The sequence below is a fragment of the Pleuronectes platessa genome, chromosome 2 (genome assembly GCF_947347685.1).
Source record: "Pleuronectes platessa chromosome 2, fPlePla1.1, whole genome shotgun sequence".
Taxonomy (NCBI): domain Eukaryota; kingdom Metazoa; phylum Chordata; class Actinopteri; order Pleuronectiformes; family Pleuronectidae; genus Pleuronectes; species Pleuronectes platessa.
Genome location: NC_070627.1, coordinates 25,269,973 through 25,294,704, shown reverse-complemented (window position 1 = coordinate 25,294,704; position 24,732 = coordinate 25,269,973). Strand labels below are relative to the sequence as shown.

Here is a 24,732-nt window from a genome sequence, read left to right as displayed (position 1 = left end):
CATATTTCCGAAAGTCTTATGATTTCAGCAAGATCAGATGATTCACTGTCATAGAACTACAGGCAGGATCCCTGTTATAGGGCCGACGTATAAAGACAACTGTTCTAATGATGTCCACAGCAGATGTTGAGCAATTGTATTTTGTGGCCTGCAACGCGGGGGTGTATGTGCCGACGTCACAGACAAGATCAAAAAGGGAGACAATAATAAAGAGAGTAAGGTGGAGCTGTAATAAGCTCATTTAAAGGATATGCTGTTTTTATAACTCTGTAAACAGTCCCTCCACTTAGCAACTGGCAGTACATTCCAGTATCATGGCAAAAAAAAAAAATCGAAGATTCTCTTTCTTCTTCATTGTGGAGAAGCAGCACAGATGGTCAGAGACAAATATCATTTACTGAGATCAAATAGAAGCATTTTAACATATTTCTGAACATCAAACAGACTTTCACAACCACCAAGATAAAGGCAGTGTTCAAGAAATGCATCTCCTAATTGACCATAATCAAAAAACTCTTTATTCACCAGCAGTAAATCAAACCTTCAAGTTACAGCCGAAACTAAAACAATTATTCCATGATTGGATTTTCAAGTCATTTATGTGTAGGAGTCAAACGATTTGATTCCTGAATCACTCGTTAATTGACAAAGCAGCTGGTCAAAATGTGATTTATAATTGAGGGAGAACACTGCAGGACAAGTTGCACAAGACCCCCACATCGGTTAACGCTGCTATTACATTCGTCACTTCGGGGAGGACGGCGAGCCCAATGGGAAATCAATCTGAACCATGAATCCACAACAATAGGGTCAGAATGATCGGGGCCCGGTGAGGTTGAAAAACGTGTGATGGGAGCGGCGCAGGGCAAGTGAAGGGCACCAGCAGCGAAACCACTATGCAAATTCCCCCGCCACTTTGTTTGACAAGCAACAACACTGCTTTGTATATATGCAAAGCCTGGCAAGACACTGTGCACACAGGTCTGCTAGAGCCGAGTCATGCTAGAGTGGTGACACCCGATGGCTGACCCCTGGCTGCCACGAGGCCGTTGGCAATCACTGACAAAAGTTCCCACATGTGGCACATCTCTTATCTCAGGGGTCGAAGGTGGCAGGACGATACGATTGTTCATGAAAAAGTTGAACAATGTGAAGTCAGAAGTTGAATAATTTCAATTCTGTAGCCTGTAAAACCTACTCCATTAGCACTTCGGATTGGCTGAGTCTCGTTGGCCACCACTAAACAGCAGGAGGTAAAACGTGGCAAATCCAATCAACCATTACTCAGTTTGATTCCATGCTGCCTTTCCTCTCAGCTGTTCTGTCAGTGCTCTCACTGCATATGAGGACTGCATCAAACAACCCTGTAGTTGAGCTATACTACTCTAACTGTAGAATAAGAATATAGTAGATAGGAAACCGATCATCTCAGTCCAATTTTAATATACTTTATTCTGAAAGTCTAGAAATAGGGAGACAACTGATGGGGCGACAAAACAACGGCTTCATGTGCAATATTTATTTTGCCTCGGAGATGAGTTAGAAAAAAAAATGGTACTACTGAGCTGCTTTGGGTCTATTGTCTTTGGGGTTCACTCCTTCTGGATCTGAAATCTTAAACCGATCTAATTTTGAAACCAATCATGTTTCGAAACTATAAACCTCACACAGACGTTACCAGACCTGCACTCGACAAAAAACAATCATTTCCTCCTACAAGGAAACTATTCTGTGTGGTTGTTCTCTTCAAAATGTCCTGATACTTGGTAATATTGTGTTGATGAGCAAAAGTATTGAGTATTATGCTATTTGTATATAAAGTATAATGTTCTGATATTCTCCCTGTAAAATGAGACATAGCATAAATGATAATGACTGTATGCTCTTAAATAAAGATTCCCTTGAAATAAAACCACTTTTCTCTTGAAATCTGAGCCTTTTCTTTAACATGCATATGGCCCTGATACTCAATCTACAATTCTAATGTGAACAAGATGTTGCATCTGGTAATAGCATGTGTTGCTCAACATAAAGACGTGTCTGTATTAACACATATGAACAGGACCTTCGGGGATCGGTGCATGGCTCAAAGCAATCAGAGCACATGCAGGTAAAAGCCCCGCAGTCCTCACAGTCTGGCAGAAAGGTGTAAAATGTGATACCTGTTATTTTCTCGAAGTGGTTCGCTGCCCTTCCGCCAAGAGATCACACCCCAAGGAGACATCTTCGGCCGGCACTCGATCAGCACATCTCCTCCTACCTTCACCAGCGTCTGGCTCCTCAGTTGATTGTGAGTGAAATCTGGGGCAACGGCTGAGACAAGAGCAGCATATTAAAGACAGCGTTTGGAAAAGCCTCACATCTCCTAGCCTAAAAAATTTACTAATTAACCTCCGTTCATTTATCAGATATCAAATTTGTGTCATTTTCCAAATGTTAAAAACTCAAAAATAGTATCATAAATAGCATGCAGTGCATTAGCACTGTGGATAATTAAATGAAACCAGATTACATTATTTCCAATCTGAAAAATGAGAAATGAGGAATCTAAGTAGTGAAACGTGCAGTTTGAGTAGAGGACTTGATGTGGAGATCAGTAGAACTTATTATTATTCTCAGTTAGACTTCATGTGATTCTTTGACTCATTTTCAAAGCAGAGACGGTGATATTTTGTTCTTTGGTGTTTCACCGAGTGATTATTCCAAGGTAATAACTTTCACAGACAGGAAGCCACTCGAGAAAAATATACGGCATTATCAAAAACAGTGTGACTTTGTGATTCAGTAACTTGACGTTCTATTTTGAATCCCGCCCCCTTGAGTCTGAGTTCCCGGTTCCCTCAGCGGCCGGGAGACTGATCAGTTGGAGGTTGAACAGTGAGAGCTGCTGCCAGCCCAGAGTGGAGAGTGACAGGCTTGACAGGGCAGAGGGGCGAGGCTGGTGAACAGAGCAGCTCTGGCATACATCACTGTCAGCCGGACGCGTTCCTCTTATAATTAATGCCTTTCAATTAGTGGCCAATAACAGAGGGGCCGGAGGTCACCTGCCACCACCGAGCCGAGGAGGGAGACGGAGGAAACTTCATAACAAACATGGACAAACGCGTGCATACGGACACATGCACGGACAGCCTGCGCCCACCAGGGCAGCTGTGGCTCAGGAGGTAGAACGGTTCGATCCCAGTCCACCATTCTGTGTGCCGAAGTGTCCTTGGGCAAGACACTGAGTTGTCCCTGACAGCTGTGCAAGCAGTGTGTGTGATTGTTGTGTGTTAGAGAAAGTGCTGCACATAGATGCACTATATGAATGTGTGTGCGTGTGTGCGTGTGCGTGTGTGTGTGTGTGTGTGTATATATGAATGAATGAATGGCACAATGTGAAGAACTTAAAGCGGTCATCATGACAAGAGAATAAAAATAAATCCAGACCATTTACCATTATAGCCGCTTCCTTACCTATAACTCGTAGCTCTGTGTTGGAGAAGACCTCGCCGTGCTTGTTCCCCGCTACACACTGGTACATTCCCGTGTCGGACAGGGTCAGGCGGGTGATTGTCAATGCCCCATTGGCGACCTGTATGCGCTCCTGTTGACATAAGGACATAATACGCCTTATTCCCAGAGCTCATCTACATTAAAACAGCCGGCCAGTGGGCATGTGAATTATGGTCTGCAAGTGACAGACGTGGCAATAAATCTAGGTTTTCATCACTAATGGAGGGAAAGGCTTGGGTGGATGGAGGCAGGCTAGCAGAAAATGACCCTAATCAATCTGCATGTTTACGAGAGTGAAATAAAACCATGCCCTATTTATATCTCTAACTGCACCACAGGGCCTGTTTCCCCTTCAGCAGGAGGAGGGGATAAGGAGGGGCGGAAGGAATATCGTAACATCTGAGGTGTACTGCATTGTGAAAATTGCTTTTCCGATAGGTATGCCCTATACATACTAAATGCTGTGTTCATGGTCATGCTGTAGCGCCTCTTCATCGGTTTGGAATATCTTTTTTTTTTTGCGTGGGAAATCTTGCTTGTCACCGAGCCGCCAAATTAAGATCTATTTAAGGACGGCTGGGCCTGATGAACTCACAAACGCAGTTGGATCAGTGCATGAGTTGCTCATTTAATCCGCACTATACGTTTATCTCTCTGAACTCGGCTTCTCACTCAACCCTGTCACCATGGTATTAAATCCTTGAGCAGTTTTTATACATCTCTGTGCAGCTGTGTCAGGTTCTGCCACCTCGTGCCCTTCATCTCCTGTGTTTTCCTCAGGCTCGCCCGTAATGTCATTAGAGCCCATTTCCATGGGGGCGTCTCAGCGGCCTGAACCCCAGTCACAGGGGGATTAAGGTAGAGTCGCATGAAAAGAGAGACTGTCCTCAGTGAAAGATCACAAACTAATCCCGTGTTTGAGCAGGTTGTGCCAGAATTTCCATAATGCTTGGAAGCCGTGGATGTGCGGGGACGAATATCCCTGCTTGCAAGGAAGGCAAATGGTGGCGTGTATCAGTCTGCACATGGGAAGCGCTCCTGTTTACGGCTGCTATTAATTAAGCATGACGCTCCACTCAAATCAGCAGTTTTTCATGCAGGGACCTGGGGGGACCATCTGCCCACCTTATGCTGAATGGAAATGATTGGCAATGTCATTCCCCAACAACACTGGTTGATTCATTTGATATGAAACCGAGAAAAGCAGGTAGAAGAATGGAGGTCATGAAGGAGACGACTTCTACGGTTTTCTAGAAGGGAGCGTCTTGCATTTGATTGCTGTCTGCAGCGACGCTCCTCAGAAATACTAATTACTGGAAGCCTTCGTGAGGACGAAGCCAAACAGCTTTACAATTTTGAACAAGAAACGCAGTCGCATGCAGCATCAATCCACTACTGTGGCTAGAGAAAAGGAGGAAAATAACCATATTACTTCTGCTCTCAAATACAAAGGCACAACAGAAAATATCCTCAACTGGATTTTTTTTATAGTGCAAACGTTGATCTCATTAACAATGAAAGCAAACTCTCAGGCTAAAAAAAACAACAAGTAATTATCGGTGCTCGCCGGGGCAGAACTGTGGAAGAAATTTGAGAACTCCATTGATAGAAATGTGATTGATTACTGCTGACTATGAACAAATACATGGACTCGGCTTTGCAACAGAGAGAACAGAAGCTCAGCCTGTTTGCTCCACTTGAGCTTGAATTATTGGGGAAGGCAGGAAATTTAAACCCTCTCATCAGAAAGTATAGCCCAAGTCACTTAAATTACATCATTCATTCCTTTAATTTCAGAATGGCTCTGACGTTGTAGTCCTTCAGGGGATAAACTCAGTTCAAGTACACTGAAGTAAGACATTAGTATGGTGGTCCCGTTCCCCTTTAAATGGACTAAATCCGGTTTCACGCTAGAGTTTGTCTTTAATTGCACAGACACTTAATCCTGAAGCCATTGTCAATAAAGTAGCGGAGAGAAGATGAAAACAGCCGTGAGAAATGAAGCATTCCAATAAACCTTTGCCATTTTGACAGCGTCGTAGCAAACAGCAGCATCATGAGTCTTTCATTCTGTGAGGTCTGACTCAGAAAACAGTCACACAGCATCATGCTCACTGTCCGTCCAGTGATGGTAAAGTCAGATTATAAATTCTCCCATCATTCATTTTTGTGCTGTTAAAAGCTTTTTTTGGTCGTTTGCCCTAAATATATAAAAGAGGATCTCTCACCCTGTACAGTTTGTGGAGCCCTATGAGGCTTGAATAGATTTTTGAAAATTGGGTAATGACACTAACTATTGCACATACTCTGCGTTATAACCATAACTGAGACGTCTCACACAAACATGAACTGAAAAGAAGAATACGAAATCCACACATTGGAAACACAACCACAATGGACGTGGGTGACAATGAAGCGAGCAGAGTTACTGCAGTCAAGTCATGGATGTATATGAGGCTTCATTTGCCAGGTGATAATCTGGACAAGCCAATCGCCGCTTAAAATGAGATGCTTGTCTATTTGAGGTGTTACGGTACAGGTGCTCGGATGACCCAAAAAGGTAAAAGTAAAATTCTTTACCTTCTTGCTACAGTAACAATCCAAATAGAAAAGCGTATATAAGCTGTGAATGATTTTTCTTTGGCATTTGTGTTTTCTGTAAATGAGACATCTCAGCCACCGTCAGTATACATCCAAAGCTAAAAGAAATCTACTGCTGTGTCTAAGATCTAATTAGTCCAAACAAGAGATATGACCCGTTCCTTATGTAATGTTCTTTCTACAGACCTCACTTCTGTTGCTCAAAGTTAGAAAACTGTCGGCAAGAATACGTTTCACGCCACGGCAATTTCAGAAAGGTCTCATTTGATTCACTGTAATAAATAAAAACAAATGGTGCATCCTCTCCCCACCGCTCCTTACATCACTGACCTTTCCCTCTTCCACTCATTAAGCCACTGTGGTTAATGGTGGCATTTGAGACAATGCAACACCTTCACTGATTAATCCATCCACCCAAGCACCCTGCATATATCCATTCATTATGTCTATCTTAAGGGGGAATCTGTTGCCAGAAAAAAACCAACACAGTCATGGTTGGAATAAATCCAGATGGCTGAGTGGGGTGAGGTGTTTTTGCGGGATAATTTTTAAGGCTCTAGCACTTTGATTTGAATCTATTAATTTCATAATGAAATGAAGGGAAGTAGGAAGGTCTGATAATCAAAACAAGTACTTAATGTTTACCGATGGGTTGTCTTGTTTAGTCCACAAGAAAATCAAGAGTCTTACCTCGACATTTCTTCTTTGACACCAAGCCTAGTTTGCTTATTTAAATTTTTTTGATTTGCAGAGTTTCCTCCGCTATTATAAAAACAGGCTGGGCTCATTCAGACGACATGTATTTCAAGTACTGATCGATAACCCCTGGTGTGTCTGTCGCCTGTTTTGCATAATGAGGCAAATTAACATAAAGCCTATTTATTTATCAGGTGCAAGCTGTGCCTGAGTGTCCAATCAATCTTTTCCACAACAACCTGGCGAAAGCATCCAAAATAATAATCCATTACAATGAGTGACGAGAGCAGAGCCGGGTTCAGTTAAAGTTAGAAGTCGGATGTTTGGAGTCATCAGAGACTGGTGGCAGTGCTCATACTGGAGATTGAGCGGGCACGGGGAGATAAAACAAAAGTAGGACACACAGTGTTTTCATCGCGAATCTCAGTTTTTCCTTCTTGGTGGCACAGGATTAACAACGGCACTCGAGATTTAACACCAGATTAGGGTAGCTCTTACATCACTGTGCTTTCCAGTCTAGCGTGAAATACTCAACCTGTTTACAGTTCAGTCAGTTAGCGCAGCAGATACACTCGGATTCCTTTCAAATAAATGTTGCTGTGCAGAATTGAGCATCATAATGCATTGCGCCGCGGGAGGCACCTGTTGTAATGAAGGAGACGATGATGTGCGGCAATTAGTCAGTAAAGCTTGAACAAGCAACACAATAAATGCTCTGGAAATGTAGTACATGGTAGCTCCCATTCCTCATTCAGAGGCGGCAGCAGCAGCATAGTGTGCAGGGAACATCTGTGCCGGAGCTGCTGTCGCATGGCTCACCTTGGAAGCTGAAGTGTGTCTTCAGTTCAAAAGACATGCAAGTGTTCTCACCTCAGCAGAATCCAGGCTCTCTCCATTTTTCATCCACCTGTAAGAAGGCTTCGGCTTCCCTGTGGCTTTACACTCCCACACCAGCGAGTCATCAATGAGCTTCTGCACATCTTCAGGTTTTTCAATGAGATGAGGGGGGGCTGCAAACAATAAACAAAGTGTTAGTCAATGAGAGAGTAAAGACAAAGCAAGTCGGCTGTAAGGAAATGATGAAGAATAATTTACACTGCAACTAAAAAACATCTTTGATTTTATAGTTTCAGTCTGATTCAGTCTTTTAACTCACAAGTATTTGACTGTACAGCCTTTAGTTTCAAGATGAAAGAGTGGCTACAGTATTTATTACATGATATAGTATTTATTTCTCCTTGCTAACTGCGGTTACAGCCATATGAGAAGGATTTTGGAAGGACAGGAAGGTACATTTCAGCAAGGTAGGCATATATGCAATTGCCTTGAGACCTAAACCGAGATGGGGCCCCGAAAAAAACGGTGATTAAAGCCCAGTTTCCAGAGGCCAAAATATGTATCCCAATAAAAAATCACCAAAGGACTTTACACCAGTTTTCTTCATGATGTTATGAAGCGTCTTGAACTTCCAGGTGGTGTAATGTAATGTTTGTGGGCTTACTCTTTTTTATACTTTAGGAATCATGTGTACCAGCGTACATTTCTTCATACCCTGCAAGATGAGACCCTGGCCAGACAGTGAGGGGAGAGAGCTTCTCAGTTTCCAGCATGTGTGTGACATGGAACATGAATCACTGGTCAAGAAACACAGAGTGGTCGACCCACTTATTTTGGTGTACAATAGTTATATGTTAGTTCACAGCAACAATAATTATGTCACAACCACAGGACTGCTGTAGTATATTCCCTGTAGATAATAGATATCCATAGCACAGTTACAATGTTACATGTTAATATCCAGCTAATGAATTTCTCTAGCATAGGTATAGATCATAATGACATGTTAATATCTTAAGACCGCCTTGAATCTTATGTTCAGACCTTTAAGTATTATCTCTAGATGTGTTCAGTGTGTTTCTCCTTGTCTGAACTATCCTTGAACTGCCTATGGAATAATGAGAGGAGAGATGGTTTTCAGCAGGCCCTTAAATCTTAAGGATACGACACATTCCCAAATTTAGGCAGAAGGCCCTGTTGTGTGACGTCATTTTGTCTCTAGGTTTGTGATAAACAACTCCCCTATATAAGTTCTTGCCTTGCAGAGTCAAGTCAGATTTTCACTTATTCGCTTGTGTGTTATCTCCAAGTTTTCTAGAAACTTGTCCTGACCTGTAATACTCTTGTGTAATAAACATTATACTTGTAAGTACTGGGTCCGCTTCTACTCTCTTCAAACACCGACTTCAACAAGACTCTACTGCTGGAAAGATACGACACTGCAGAGTCACCATGGTCTGAGACTCCCTAACAAGGTCCCATGCCAATACACATATTACACTTTGTGCCAAAAGATTCCAAATGTTAGCGGATTGGTTGAAGACTACAAGTTCAGAATGTGTGTGTATGATAATTAAAGAATCAAGGAGTCTGTTGTGCATGCAGCCTAACAGGAGGACTGCAGACACTGGTCCATCTCCTCTGCTTGTTTTGCAGCTTAAAAAGAAAAGTTGTTTTATTTACAACATTCTCAAAGATTGAATTGCACTCCAATCAGAGATAGTGCAGTGAAGGACAATGCTCCTGATGGAGGGAAATTCAATTTAACACAAACTATCGGGTCTCTCTAAAGAGAAGCAAACAGTAAACAGCATGATTCATTCATACATTAAGTTGCTTTCCTGTGTTAGTCAGTGTTTAAGTGTTTAATACCTGTGAAATTATTTAGTTTTAGTATCAGGGCTTTGAATACCAAATGTATTGTTTTTAGCTGTTTTCATAGTTTGACGGTGCATTCTCACTAGAACAAAAATGAGGAAAACCACATTCATATACTCTAAGTTGGCTGCTGGTGCCATTAAATCCTCCGCTCAATACAATCTGAGTAAATGATGGTATAATTACATAGGGGCAGAATTGATTCTTGCTGTGTCACCCAAGTAACTCAAGGCTAGTTAATGATGAAGCCAAAGAAGAAGTGGAACATAAAACTGGATGTGTAAAGCTCTCTCTGTGTGTAATGCTCTGTACACTCTGGATGATGTGTAGGTCAAGGTACTATCATTCTATATCACACAAGGCCAGTGGCAGGACAAGAGTAATAGCTGACCACACTTTTCCATTCCACAGAGCTCACCTAATGCCACTCTCAAGGACTGACCTTTGTGGGGGCCTTTCAGGAAAAGTACAAATCCAGCTCTAATTGGCTTCTGCTGTACAGTATTCTGTTTTGGGGTAAGGGTACGGTAACACAGTGAGAATTTCAGTTTCTGCAAATGTATCCCTACACTAAGACTCTGTGCATTGGGACTTCAGCGTGTAGCCGATGTGAGGGCGAGAGTGTGTGCATACGGTGTACACGTGGGTGTTCAGAAACAGAAAGAGGAGGACGTAGAGACTGGAGAGGTGGTTTTGTGTATTTATGTCAGAAACCTTGACAGTGGATCAGGTGTTCTACTGCAGGTCTCTAACATTAGCGCCACGCTGCCTTCACGAGACACACGTCTCAGGCATGTGAGCTGCTCTCATAGAGAGACCTGCTTTCTCCGCATGGCGCTTACGGTTCCCAGCAAAAACAGACAGTGAAAATTATCTTGCACAAAAGTTTCAAAGTCTATCTGTCGAATATGTAGCAAACATAAATTTGTAGGTGAATAGTTGCATCACTTAAATTGTCCTTGTCTTTAAAAAAGCTGCAAAAATATCAGTTATTTATACGACTTGGGAGAGGAGACATTTATTCTCTCATGTATGATGTAACATCCACACTAGTCTGACTCAATGTATAGACTTTAGGTAAAACTCTGCCATCGGGCACCTATTGCAGATAGCATCTGCTAATCCTGCAACTGGCGCTCTGGAAATAGCAACGATTAACGAAGATTCATATCGGACATTCACACATTCGACATACGTTGATTGTTCTTTTTGGGATCCCCAAATGCACATGTTGCACTCTATCTTTCAGGGGCACTGTTGCTGCATCCTGTGGTTCGTTGATGAAACTAACTGATGAGCTGACACAGAGGAGACAGCGCTGTGCAGTGTTTCCCGCAGGATTTTTTTCAGCAGCGGTGGTGTGGTCCCCGAGCCCTCTAGGGGGGTCCGGGGGCATGAACATTTTTTGTACCCTTTACATTGGAATGCATGAATCTGGTGCACTTTGAGAGGAGAATATGCACTTAAATCCTATTCAAACAGTCCTGTGTATTACTGTAGATGGGATTATTGGTGTTGTAACTTTGTGTAACCCGGTTAAAAATATTAAGTAATATAATTTCTTCCAAGCATATAAATAGTGTGATTAAAAAGGTTGAAATTCATTAAAATACTATAGAAGTGTTAAAACAGTTAAAAGTATATATTATGTGTTTATTGTTTTATTTGAAGTATAATGTATCTGTAAACGTAATATGTGAGTGGATTACTCAAACCGTGAGGACGACGTGAAGCTAGAAGCTAACGCAGCGGCTAGTTTAGCTCACAGTGACTGTACGAGTTAGCAGCAAGCTACCTATTCAGCAGTGACTGTGGGGAAAGGAGCGTGGAGCTGCAGACGACGAGCGAACACCGCGACATCGGCAGTGACGGGGTTTCGTTTCCTCCGGACGGATCTTCTCCTCAACTCACCTCTTCTCCAACCACCAGCCCATCCCAAGCGACATCCAGGCCTGCACCGATGCACTAAAGGGGTACCCAGGTTTATTTGAAGTAAAGTAATAAGTGCCGGCTTTAGTTATCAGGTGTGTGGGTCCACATATTGCATTTCAGTGAATTTGAGTGAATTGAAGGTTCTGCATTGATATTTTTGGGTTAAAAAGTCTATTGATATCTGTGAATATTTGTGATAGTGTTTCACTAAAACAGAACAAAGGATATTTTTATTTACTGTGTTTACCTGAAAAGAAGAAACAGGGTTATTTCAGTTATTACATTTCTTGCAAAAGAGGTATAATTCCTTTGTTGTGTTTCCTGTGAAAAAAGGGACAATTCAGAGTTTTTACCTTAAAAAAGGGGAATTTATTGTGAAGGTTTAACGACAAAAAGAACATTTATATTTTTATTTTATTGTTATATTGCATTAATCATTGCATAAGTAAATAATTGAGAACTTATTTTCTTAAAACCGTGTGTGGTGTATTTCATTTACTTACCTTTAATACACAGAGACCTGAGGGGTGAACATCTTTATGAAAAACAGGTTAAAGGTGAATTTATAAGTAAGTTAAAAACAGTTCATGTGTGTACTTTAAAACAAAAAAAGAGAGATTCAAAACTAACATTAAAACTGAGTTAATCAGGGTTAAAAATAGTTGATAAAGAACCCAAAAGCCCTGCCCTTATCACCATGACTACCAAGGGGAGCGCTACATTTGCCTTTTGTGTCTTCATTTACAGATTTTTATATTTTTGTATAGTAATATTTAAACAAAAAATGCCACAACGCAAATATAATCAGGTCCAAGAACTGGCTAAACAGCTGCCCTTCCTTATCAGTGTATCTGATAAAGACAGATGACAATGCAAATGTAATATATATTATTTAACTATGTTACATATATACATTGTGCACAGTGCATCCCTTAAGAGCTTGTACCAGCCTTTTAACCTCTGAGCCCTAAGCCATTTTTGAGATGTTTTGGTTCGCCTGGATTTATTCTCTTTAAGATTTAAGATTTAAGATTAAGATTGCATTCATCACCCTTATAATGCATAGCTGTCAAGCTATCATTTATTTGGGTCACAACCTGGACTATCAGAATATGTGTGCTGCAGTGATGTCGTTTGAATGTAGGAAATTATCAATTAGACAGTAAAAAAAGAAAAGCAAATAATATCTCACAATTATTTATTGATATGACACAAAAAAGGCAAATTGATTAAGCTTGTTATTGCTTAAAACACTTCTTCTTAGTCTTGGGCGTCAAAAAGTGATGAGAAAATTATAAAATAAATATAAGTTATACATAATAGAAACTATTCATGATCTTTTAAGAAGTCCTTAGGTTGTTTCCCTGCATTTATGCTAATGACCACATGCTTACAGGCGATTAGCATAAATCCCTAACTAAAATACGCGATGAAAACGGATTTTATATGGCAATAAAGAACAACATCGGATCTAACAGTATGGATTCATTTTCCAAAGTTCCCGAAAATACCTAGGCTATAAATTCCTGACTGGATATAAGCTCCTGTAAAGGCTATGAGTGATCCCAAAAAGAGCGACAACACCCACACACACACATAGGCCTACACGCACACACACAATACTAGAGGAAAAACGGCACGGAGGTTGCGGTTTATAGATACAATAAAATGATTGGGCTCAGAGGGTTTTTAACACTGGTGGTCATGTAGCGACACATTTTAGCAACTTACTTTCTCTCTCTCTCTCTTTCTCTCTCTCTCTCTGTCTGTCTGTCTGTCTCTCTCTCTCTGTCTGTCTCTCTCTTTCCTTCTTTCTTCGATCTTCCGCTTCACTCGCTACTGCTGGAATCAATGTAACTTTGCATCCGTGTAGGGTAGCCTCTTCTTTGATGTTGGTTACGTGACGATGTGCCGCGTGCTGCGCAATTGACGTTACGCGCTGTATATTTTCTAAAAGGAGCTACGTAAAAAAAAAAAAAAAAAATTAGGAGAAGGATTTTTATTGCAGCGGCGGAGAAAATTCAGCAGCGGCGGCGCGCCGCTGCTGTGTGAACGTGGGGGAAACACTGCTGTGTGCAGAACACATCTAATCAAGCCTGTCTTTTTAATCAATGTAAGCCATTGCAAACATGTCAAATAATTTTTTTTTTTTAAAAGGTTTCTGTCATTTCTTATCTCACTGATGTTTGTCTAAATGTTCCTCTTTCTGGTAATGTTCGGGTTTTTAAATTAGTTATTTGATGCCAACATATGTGGTGAAATGTCATGATTGACAGCCGTCACTGACCGATTGGTCAGGCTCATGTATCGACACGACCTCGCTTCAGCGGCTCCGTCCCCCCATTGTCACTGCACAGACTCTGGCTCCACCTGTGCAAGATGGCAGTATTTGTAAATGGATTTGTATTTGTATTTATATAGCGCTTTTCTAGTCTTGATGACCACTCAAAGCGCTTTACAGTACAGTTTCACATTCACCCATTCACACACACATTCATACAGTGCATCTACTTGCAGCACTTTTTGTTATTCTATGGGGGGCCATTCAGGGTTCAGCATCTTGCCCAAGGACACTTCGGCATGCAGATGGGTCAGACTGAAGATCGAACCGCCGACCTTCAGGTTGGAGGACGACCACTCTACCTCTCAGCCACAGCCGCCCATTGTATGAGGGAAATTTTCACTTCATGTCTGGATATTAGAGATGCCTCGTCCAGCTATATATATACAGTCTGTGGTTTGGACATGGACTCCAATAGCATGGATGAGAAAAAATTGCTTGAGGGGACTTGAGCATCACGCGTTATTTAGCATCAAATCCATTCGAGCTATCGCAGTCCTCCATCCGAGCCTGGCTGAGCTGCCCCACCCACAGCACCTTTCAGTACTGCAGTGTTGTTGTTGCTGTTTTATTTTTTTCTCCTCGCTGTCAAGGTCCCTCGCTCCATCCCTCACCTGCTGGGAACGTATCGACTCTCAGTCAACGCTTACCAAATTAAAGCAGGCAGCCCATCTCTGCCTGCACCGGGGCCAGGCGCGCATACAATCAGGCCAAACGTCAAGTGGCTCAAGCAGAGGAAAGATGGGAATTTGCCTTATCAGTGAAATCGCAGGGAGATAATGCAGCGGTAAGTCTGCAGAAACACAAATGTGAATACAACAGGGAAACTAACCTGTCACGGCTCCGCTCTTACTCTCGCTCTGAGTAATGTCAACATCAACGAGCCGGCGAGCGGCCGTTTCTTTTCAAAGCTTCTCAGGGATGGAAATTTAACAACTCGTCTTCGACTTGAATTTATTCAAGTCGAAGACACGCGGGTTTGTCAGTGGTCAGAAATTGGAGGCTGAAGAAAACTGCCTAGAATACAGAGATTCATGATAAGTAGGGAGAGAGATGGAGGAAATGACCTAAGAATATCTTTTTTTTAAGCCTAAAACCACAAATGTGATTCTAAGCCCTAAGTACAGTTAATGAATTCCCATTTTCAGGTATTATGATATTTATATTGATTAATAATACAATTATATTAAGTAGTATATCTAAAATCTGAAATGAAATAAAAAACATGTTGTACATTTCAAATACGGCTCCTTCTTATCCAGATCAATCAAAAAGAAACTTTAAACACAGACGGTCTACTGTAAACACTGATGTTAGACTTACATCAAGGCATATTAACATAGACATACAACAGTAAGCAGACTGCCACTCTGAACTAACACCTTCATTTCTCCCTGTCAGACACAAAGCCCAGCTCTCTCTCCACTGCCTGCATGTACAAGAGATACCCTTATCGATTCCCCCATTGGCTTACACTGCTGACGAATGTCTCCAAGGCTTAATTCAAAGGGAGTTCAAAATAAGATTACTGATTATTATCACTTGGCTGCAGACAGCAGGAGAGACACAGAGAGAGAGAAAGTGACAAAACACATCAAAACTGAGAGAGGACCAGCAGCTCAAATGGACAAATCAAGCACTGGCGGATCACAGCATGCTCCTGGGCTGTTAAAGGCAATTCAGCTAAGAGCTACCAGGGCTGTTGTAAAGAATGACAAATTGTTTAATGCCCCAAATGAGTTATTTGTGGAAGCTGACACAGCACGGCTAGACGGGAGCAAATCCGACAGAAGAGCAGGGAGACAGGCAGAGGTGGGAGGAAAATCCATAGAGTGTTCAAACACAAGGCAGCCAGGCCAACCTGAACAGAAAATAAAATATCCTGCAAAAACGTTTATTAAACGTTGATGATCGGCACCATTTAGCTTTTAATTTATCAATTAGTTTTCACATGATTGATGCATATTTTAGTATATCTGCTATAAGTGTTTTATACTTGTACTGCCTCAACTGTCAATAACATAAGCATCAATCTTGTTAATTTATTCACATTAAGCTCCACTGATTCTGTCCCATTCTTATGCTGCCTTCAGATACTTGGTCCCTGTCTCAGTTTCATACTAGCTGATTTGCAGCATAGTCATTAAGATGCATGCAAAAGATAATGCTTGTGTCGTCAGATATCAACCGAACAAGGAATCTACAACCAAGGGTTTAGTGGAAAACCATGAAAACAGAGGTTACTTTTTGTTTTCCAACGTCTTTCTGGAACTGCATCACATTGTGGGAGAAGAGTGAACATAAGCTCTACCGTGATAACAAATAAAAAGGTCCAGCATCTATTCAATTTTAATGCTGCTATGGTCAAATCATGTTTTATATTAAAAAAAAAATTATTTATGAACCATATAAGATATTTAATTATTGTTTTGAGTTTCTTTTATTATTAATGCAGAAAGCAAATAAATGTAAGGCAGACATATTACATACACACATCCATTGTAATATGGGCTAAAAGAAGAGTGGACACGTGTGCATCTTGTCAGTATAAATAAGAGTCAGTCATAGGACAAAAACAGGACGTGTTGGTCTTGTATATTACAAGACCAACTTGTAATATACTTAACGTTAAAGACAAACATTTATTTGACCCTTTCCAATAAATCAAAAATATTTATTGTAAGTAAAATTAAATTAAACACCACACCTCTGTATTGGAGAATATTTTTGAAATTCCGTTGATCTGCGTTATTACAGAACTTAACTTTTCATATAAAAAGTTTATCAGTATTCATCTAAAATTTTAAAAATGAAGCTGTAAAATGCAATTTAAAATGTTTTAAACGCAAAAAATAGTTTATAAAATAATCGTTCAGAAGAGAAAACATAATTAAAAGTGTACTGAGTCATTTTGTAAGAGCACAGTCCTTTTTCTGACTGTGGAGGTTTTACTTTGGAGTGACATGATGACTGCACATCCCAGCCAGTCGTTATCGTGACTACCAGTACGTGAAGTCAGAAGGTGAGACTCTAACCACGGCACTATTATCAACAATGCGTCAATCTAGTAGCCCGCATCCTGCCCATCCAGATGCTGCCGTGCAGATTATGTCCCTGACATATGTGCCACTGCTCTATGTATAGTACATTTAACAGCTTTGATCTCAAGTCAAGTTGGATGTCAATCATGATGCCATCTGGTGGAACCCAATACATGGCTCACCAACAAGGTCGTATCCAAGGGCTCAGCCTCATCCGCATCACTCCTTTAATCTGGATCAAAATATTAGAGGCATCATGGCTGACAGCCTTTAATCATTTTGATGTGCCGTTAAAACGAGCCTCCCTCCTCGTGTGTGCCACGCGCTGATCGCCACTGACGGCTTTATGGGACCAGTTGTGTCTGTTTCTTCTGCCTCTCAGTCTGAGCAGCTCTGACAGATGTGGCGCACGCTGGTCAAATATTAATGCACGACAGGATCACCTACCGTAGAAAGAGAGCTTTCCTTTCACTGTGTTCATTCCTCTGGAGTTCTCGGCCACGCACTCGTACGTGCCCGCGTCCTCCTGCTGGAAGTATGGGATCTCCAGGACACCGCTGGCTTTCCTCATGTCCACCTTCCTGGGGAACGGTACGCCGTCCACTCTCCTCCAGTTTATAGAGGGAACTGGGCTGTGAGAGCGGAGAAGTGTACAACTCTGAAGTCACAGCTTTCAATTTTTGAAGGCATCTCTATATTTTCAAAAAATGAAATTCAAGTTTGTGCAGTAAGAGAGAAGTTCTACAAACTCAAATACACCAAGGATTTATATTTTATTTGATTATATTTTTTCAGACAAAGAATTGAAATAAAACAAAAGTTACTTTTCGGGTACATAGACCAGATATGTACCGACTTTGATGGTGAAACATGCCAAACCAAAATATTGGTAGATTGTCCTTTAAATAAACAAAAATTGCTTACTTATCCCATTTTGATTATTCAACTGATGAAAGATAATATTACTAACAATTTATCTAAATTGAATGTCTCACATCTCCCTTAATGCACAAAATATCATAAAAACACAATTGGGTCACTGAGATTACTCACAATTACTACATTAGGACATCCTCACCTTCTCTATATTCATGAAGGTTAATTTCTGTGTATAGACACCAAACAGCATCTTATCCTTTGTTCTGGGACTTGTAGAAGGTTGAAGGAACTTGTACGAGTAGAGGGGCACTCATAGAGCACCCACCTCCTTTTTTTTTTTAATAAAAAATAGATCTGTTTATCCAGATCCATTCCAAAATGTAATGGCTTCTTGCCCCACCTCTTTACTGAATTTCATTTAAATCAGTTATATTGTTTTTGAGTGCTGCTGACTGGCAGACAAACGGATATTAAAAGGTAATTAAATAGATTCATTCTCTAATTAGAATCTGTCAGAAAAAAAGCCTCCCTCAGAATGAGGAGCAATACACCTGCTCAGTATTCAAACTTTAAGCAGTGTGACCTCGTCTGGTACTCTCGGCTTCAGAACACTGTGTCACCAAATAGGAACATCTGAACTGACTCTCGCACCACAAAATGTGCCCTGTAATTTCTTGGGTGTGCAGCCTGGCTTGAAACACACGAGGATTGTGGCAAAGGAAGTGAAACACATGAAAAAAATATCCCGGCATTTTTCTTCTAACATTTTTTCTCCTAAATGCTATTGGGCATGTTGAGCCTGACTCAGTGTGGGCTTACTTTCCCAGAGCGAAGCATTCCAGCTTGACGGTGGATCCTTTGGAGACGTGAACCACCTCCGGAAACTGAACTTCAATCTTTGGCTCATATTCACCCATCACACCTGGGAGAGAAATGCAAATGACAGTCAGTAATACTGCAAAAAAAAATCTTGATTCAACTTAAACAGCACAAGCAAAATAACTATTTGTGCAAACTGTTGTTACTACACAGCGACCGAAACCCCTTTTCAAGTATCCGTCTTTTTTTCACCATAAACTAAAATCTTTTTCAACTTCCAACGCCGTGTGATCTGAGCATCAGAACCTCGCTCTGCTCTCAGCGCCGCCACACAATGTGCTCCCATTTAAAATAATGAGGGAAAGAAGGCTATAGTCTCCAGTGGACATGCAACACACTGATGTTGAAGAAAAAAAACAAAAACGTTGAGAACTCATCGACGGTTTGAGCTTTTACATCCAGATGAGTTTCATCTTGTTGTAGTGCTAACAGCTGTTAACCAGAAAATGGGCCAATAAAATCCCCCTGGGTGCTGCCACTGTCTCTACAAAGCATCCCATTCACTGTCGGTGAGGCCGCTCTGGTGGATTATAATATTGCTGCTGCGCATGCTGAAATCCTCTGGATAAGGCCACGATGAGGATCCGGGCTCCCTGGTGTTCTCGCTTTGGGAGAAACTTGAAGTGTAAAGTGTGGAGTGTCTTACATCACTGGAAAAGCACATGTGTGTTTGTGTGTGTGTGTTTTTCTCCTTAAACGACACCAAGGTGAGTCCAATCAGTGAATTTCTAATCGGAGCTACTTTCACTTCTCCTGCCAGTTCTCAGCCTGGGTGCACAATATGGTATTCTAAGCCACTCTCATCCACCGGTGTAACAATAGGTCCCCCCCCCCCCCCCCCCGTTGCTGTAATTCGGGGCTGTGTAGCACAAATAGCTCTAGAGACGGAGGAAACGGGCCAATTTCATCTGGTTGATTTGGTGCGACGTGTGTTATCAGGCTGGCTCCCTGAGTGACTGTGAAAGCTAATTCAGATCCTTATCCACACTGTCTCATATTGGAATGTGACCACAGCACTATCACCCATGTTAAAGCAGACAGGTGGAAGTGGACGGGTAATTGTCTCGTACCATAACCTTTTGTAGGGAACACCTGTTTAACGTGCCCGTCTGCCCCTACCACCCCCCCCCCCCCCCGTCTATGACCGTGAGCTAGGGCTGATGTGTGGTGCCTACAATGAACCTGAAATAAGGGAGTGAAAACAGAAAGGAAGGGAGTTATCTGGAATTTAAAACAAATTATAGGTTATAGATTGAAAAGTAAAGAAAATCCTTTCTCTTTGATAATTTACCTATTTTATTCTCATATATTATTTCAATTACTTTTAACGTGGAAAGCAGAGTATAGGTGGTATTCCTAGAACCTTTAGTTAAGATGTTTGTGACAAATATTGGCTTATACATTGTTACCAGATGTTTTTTAGTTGTTTTTTAATTTCAAATATCAATATAGGTACCGTGTCCGTCTCAGAAATCCAAAATCATTATGGAGTGATCAGATTTAATGTCCTCATGAGCTTGATAAATTTAATAAACAGTTTGCCTGCCTATAAGAGACTTGAAGAAAATGTATAAATCATCATCTATTGTCATGTGAGGACTGGTGTTAATCGAGACAGGATGTTCACAGCAGAGGCTATTATTCATATAAGATATAAACATTTGTTTATAAACCACTTCTATATGTTTCAAAATGGGTTAAAATATAAAGCAGAACATTTTTTAAATATAAAAATAAATTGTTCATAGTTTCATAGCCTAGCAAAGCTATTTGATAAGAAAAGGAACAAAAAGAGAGAGAAAGGATTATGTGTCTTTCTTGTTATATGATATTGGCCATAATTAATGTTAAAAACCCACATAAATGTCACAAAGGACATTTCTAGAGAAAATGATATTCAGCTTCATATTTCCTCCCCTAGAAATGGTAAGGTACACGCTTCTGGGAAAGAAGCGTACAATTGGATTGCTTGATGACATTGACCTTTCCTTCGGAGTGGCTTGATAAGGCCAGCCTAAAGCATCAGATCCACATGTTAAAGGACACGCTGAAATTAGCAAACAATGGGATAATTAACCTTTGCATTTCATTTGAATTCTTTAAAACCACATGTCCTACTTTCAGGTACCAGTGAAACAAGTCCGGCTGCACGACAAGGTCTGATACTTATTTTTAATTCCTGCTGCAATAAATCATCCCAGCAGATCCTGACAGAGAAGAAGTGGCGATGTGCAAACAACATCTACTGTAACATTCCCATTTGCAAAAGGGAAACCATCTGGAAAAGTGTGCATTTGATTAAACCAATTTAGTACCATTAAGAAGCAACAATTGCATCCAAAGAAATAGCCCATTGACAGCAGACTCATTTATAATGATTACAAGTGTGATATGCAGCAAAGTTACCTGAACAAACCTCTTCACTAACTTAAGCTGGACATACATTGTGAGATTTTAGAAAATGTTGTTGTTATATTCCAACTTGAAGTCAACTCCTTCCAACCAGCTCAGAACTGGTTTGTTCGTCAAAGTAGAAGACGAGTTTGTTAACACTGCTAACGAGGAACAAACACCTAACACACTAAGGAAAAAGATGCTGAGGTTGTGGAATCGGTATGTGACACCACACTTCAACTGTGCGAGAGCCTGATAATTGCCAACCTAGTGAGATATTCATCCGACGACAGTTGGGAGCATCTGATCGCTCCTCCCACCCCCTGTTCACCGCACGACAAACGGCACTTGACAAAGCTGAAAATCGGTCTGACTCCAACACGAGTCCCGCACCTGAATCGTACAGTGTATGCCCAGCCTAACCAGCAATCCTATATACTGGGGTTGATCATATTTACATCAGAGTAGTTAGTGTGCGCAGGACTCACCATCACTGCGGAGCACCAGAGGAGTGGGTGGACCCTGGACTCTGGTCTTTGTGACGGAGTTGGTCACCACACAGGTGTAGTTTCCGACATCTGAGGGCTCCACCTTGGCGATGTACAGATTCCCCGTCTCCTGTGAGATGAAGCGACGTGTGTCCTGCTTCACAAATGTTGGGTATTCGTTGAAGATCCAGGAAAATATCAGATCTGTGGATGAAAAAGACGGAAAAATTCTGAATTAAACTTCAGACTGTATTTTTCTTTGTTTGGCTTTTGTGGCTGGATCAGTCAACAGAGTGGAGGGAAGTGAGATATTTGGGTCACATTTGGAGAAGGCCGTGACAATGCTTTATCACGTGAGGCTGATAATTCAGGATCCGTGAGAGGTTACAAACGTGTGTGTTGACAATTCCAGAATCAGGCAGCAAAGGAAGTTTCTGACCACAACCAAAAATCACAAGAATAAAGTACCAATGAACCAATAAACAACTAGAGGGACATTTAGAGAGTGAAAACAAAATCATGGATCCGTCCTTTTATCTGGATTCAAACCAAAATACAACTGTCTCGCTTGCAGCAAATATCTTCCAGTAATCCATTCTGTTACATATATTTTCTTTTTAATTATTTTTCAAAAGGTCGAATGCTCTGTCTACATCCATAATTTACATGTAATAGAAAAGTAATCTTGTGCCCTTAGTAACCCACTTTTGATGATGCATCCACATAATAACACAGCAATGATTAGTTATTGCTTATGTGCCATTTAGCACTGATTTGGACTAAATCAGGAATGATTTAATATATGCAGTAATTATGCAGACTCGCAGATACTGCACATAGAAATATCCAGAAGCTTGTTTCTATTGCTATCACATTACCTCTTATCTAATCCCTTTTTTAGAAAGATTCAGCAAGTCCTGGTAAGTATGACTTACTGATCTGCTCCAAATTAAATCTTTGGATCTCAGTTATTATGTTAATCGCTAAACATTTAATATCCATTACATGTTATCAGGGTGCTTGATGACCTGGTGTTCTTGAGCAGATGCTGCATGATGTAAAAAAAAGAATGAAACACATTTGTCATTCATTATCCCTGTGTGATCCAGTATGTGCCATTCTGCATGGCTCATAATCCAAAACTGGTCCGCTTTTTCTTTACTGTTTCGAAACATTCACAAATCTGACAGGGGTTGTGCCGACATGCTGTTATGAAACCAAACAAAGGTGTGACTTTTCTCTAACAGGAAGTGGGCCATCGAGCTGCCACGTACCTGTCACACTGCTGAAATCAATTAACATTGTGGGAGTTTAAATGTCACTTTCCCCGGTGTCACCTCATTGTGCTGGAGTTTTTCACAATGAGCAAAACACACAGACTTTAAGACTAAGACTAACTTTCCCTCCTTCCTTCCTTTCTTCAACAAATGTGTAAAATTCTATCTTAGCTTTGTGTCAATTCTCAACCACTTTCTACAATTTTCTTAAGGAGCCGACCAAGACAGAAGATTTAGTTCACTAACCTATCAGGATCATTAGTCTTCTAGTTTGACACCGTGAGATACTTTTAAACAGAGAAGTTAAAATCAATGACTCGAGAAGTATTGATGATTTGATAAAGTCATAACAATTATGTGGTTACTACGTAATAATAATTAATGACTAACTGTTAAAGTAATCATAACTGCATTAACCTGGCCAATAATCCACATTACAAGGGAAACAGTGTTTAAATGGAAATAAATGTTTAGCAGAAAATTTTGAGCAATGAGGGTCTTTAACAACACAATGTAATTAATGAAAATTAAATTCATAACCACCTCCTTTAAATCACTATATCAGCAGTACCAGTCATAGAACCGAAATTGGAATTGCAGCAAGAGCATTCCAAGAGCACATAAAACACTGGATGTTTTAATATTTATAATATTTATAATAGTTGTAATAGCTCCATTTATCTTCCAGTAACCGTGTTGAATGAATTGGATAAAGTGTTCCAGACTCGTTCATATGAGGTTGACTAATACTCTGTAAGTTCTTTGCATTAATAATGCTAACTCTTCCCATTTGAACTGATGTGACGTAATCTGCCGCTCTGGACATTTGCCGCCACTCAAACTGACAGGCGCGTGTTATTTTCCCCCGGAGCCGAATCAAACCCGACCACTTGTTAGCAGACTAGCAATTAGACAAAAGCGTCCTCCAATCCCCTCCCCCTCGCTGCTGGGCCATTTATCACAGCGTGGTCCCGTCCTCCCGCTGGCTGAAAGGAGCAGGTACTGTACCGATCAGCAGCATTTGGGGCTTTGGGCTCAGGGCTTGGCTGTGCTATATGTGTGGGGCTAAACACAGAGTAATGGCACAGCGGGGGTCCGCGGGGACCGGGGACACTTCAAGGCAGGATAAGGCATGTTGTTTGTTTGTTTCCTCTCCAGTGCTCTTGGACTATGGCTGCACCTGCTCTCGTTCTATGTCTAAAGCCCATATGCCTACACTGCACAACATGAGCTGCAGAATACCACAGAGAGCAAAAAAAAACATAATGGGATGTCTCACACAGCTGGCCGAACGGTTTTTGCAAAAATCATCCAGGGCATTGATTTTATGGGTTACACAATTCTCTCATGTATAAAACCAGGACATCTCTTTGACAAATTGAAGGAGAAATCCAGCTGCCCAGGGAAGCAGCATAATACTCACTGCCCTGATATCAGGACAGCAGCCTTACTTTGTATGAGGACAACAGCAGTCTCTGTACATGAGCTCCAAATAACAAATGAAGTGGCAAAGGTAAAAATACGCAATAATCCCAGCATTGCAGTCTTTGTAAAAGTTTTTAATTTCATGGTCTATTTAGAAAAATAGGTACATTAAAAGGTGTTCCATTGGAGAGAGGGCTACAGGAGTCCCCGAAGAGCTCTTTGTGGTTTCCTTCTGGGTTAAAGATCACTTTGCAGAAGTCAGAATGAATGAAGCTGCTTCACACACAGAAGGAGACGCAGGGGCAGCTTCAAAGGACGAGCCTCGCTGAATATTCAAAGGCTGAACAAGACGTGCAAGTCAAACATGACCGTACCCTCGCTCTGCTAACTACAGGCATGGACTGAATGGATTTAATGTAAAGATGGAGAGCGGAGATAGAGGAGGAGGGCTGTAATCCCACAGCCGGCCTCTCATTCTTCATGACAACCTGGAGAGGAAAAATCTTTATCAGCCTAGGACACCCGTGGATGGACACACATGCAATTATTAGTTTATACCGTACTGCTCC

At 41.1% G+C, this 24,732-nt stretch overlaps 1 protein-coding gene across 1 annotated transcript in view; it reads right to left on the bottom strand.

The window, feature by feature from the left end:
* cntn4 (contactin 4) overlaps nucleotides 1–24,732 on the bottom strand; it is a 157,438-nt gene that overhangs the window by 36,721 nt on the left and 95,985 nt on the right. The window contains exons 6-11 of the mRNA XM_053446502.1: nucleotides 21,462–21,665; nucleotides 18,520–18,622; nucleotides 17,269–17,453; nucleotides 7,663–7,802; nucleotides 3,457–3,586; nucleotides 2,163–2,313 (exon numbers count right to left, since the gene is read on the bottom strand). Of these exons, the coding sequence (XP_053302477.1) occupies nucleotides 2,163–2,313; nucleotides 3,457–3,586; nucleotides 7,663–7,802; nucleotides 17,269–17,453; nucleotides 18,520–18,622; nucleotides 21,462–21,665 (913 nt within the window). The remainder of the gene's footprint in view (nucleotides 1–2,162; nucleotides 2,314–3,456; nucleotides 3,587–7,662; nucleotides 7,803–17,268; nucleotides 17,454–18,519; nucleotides 18,623–21,461; nucleotides 21,666–24,732) is intronic.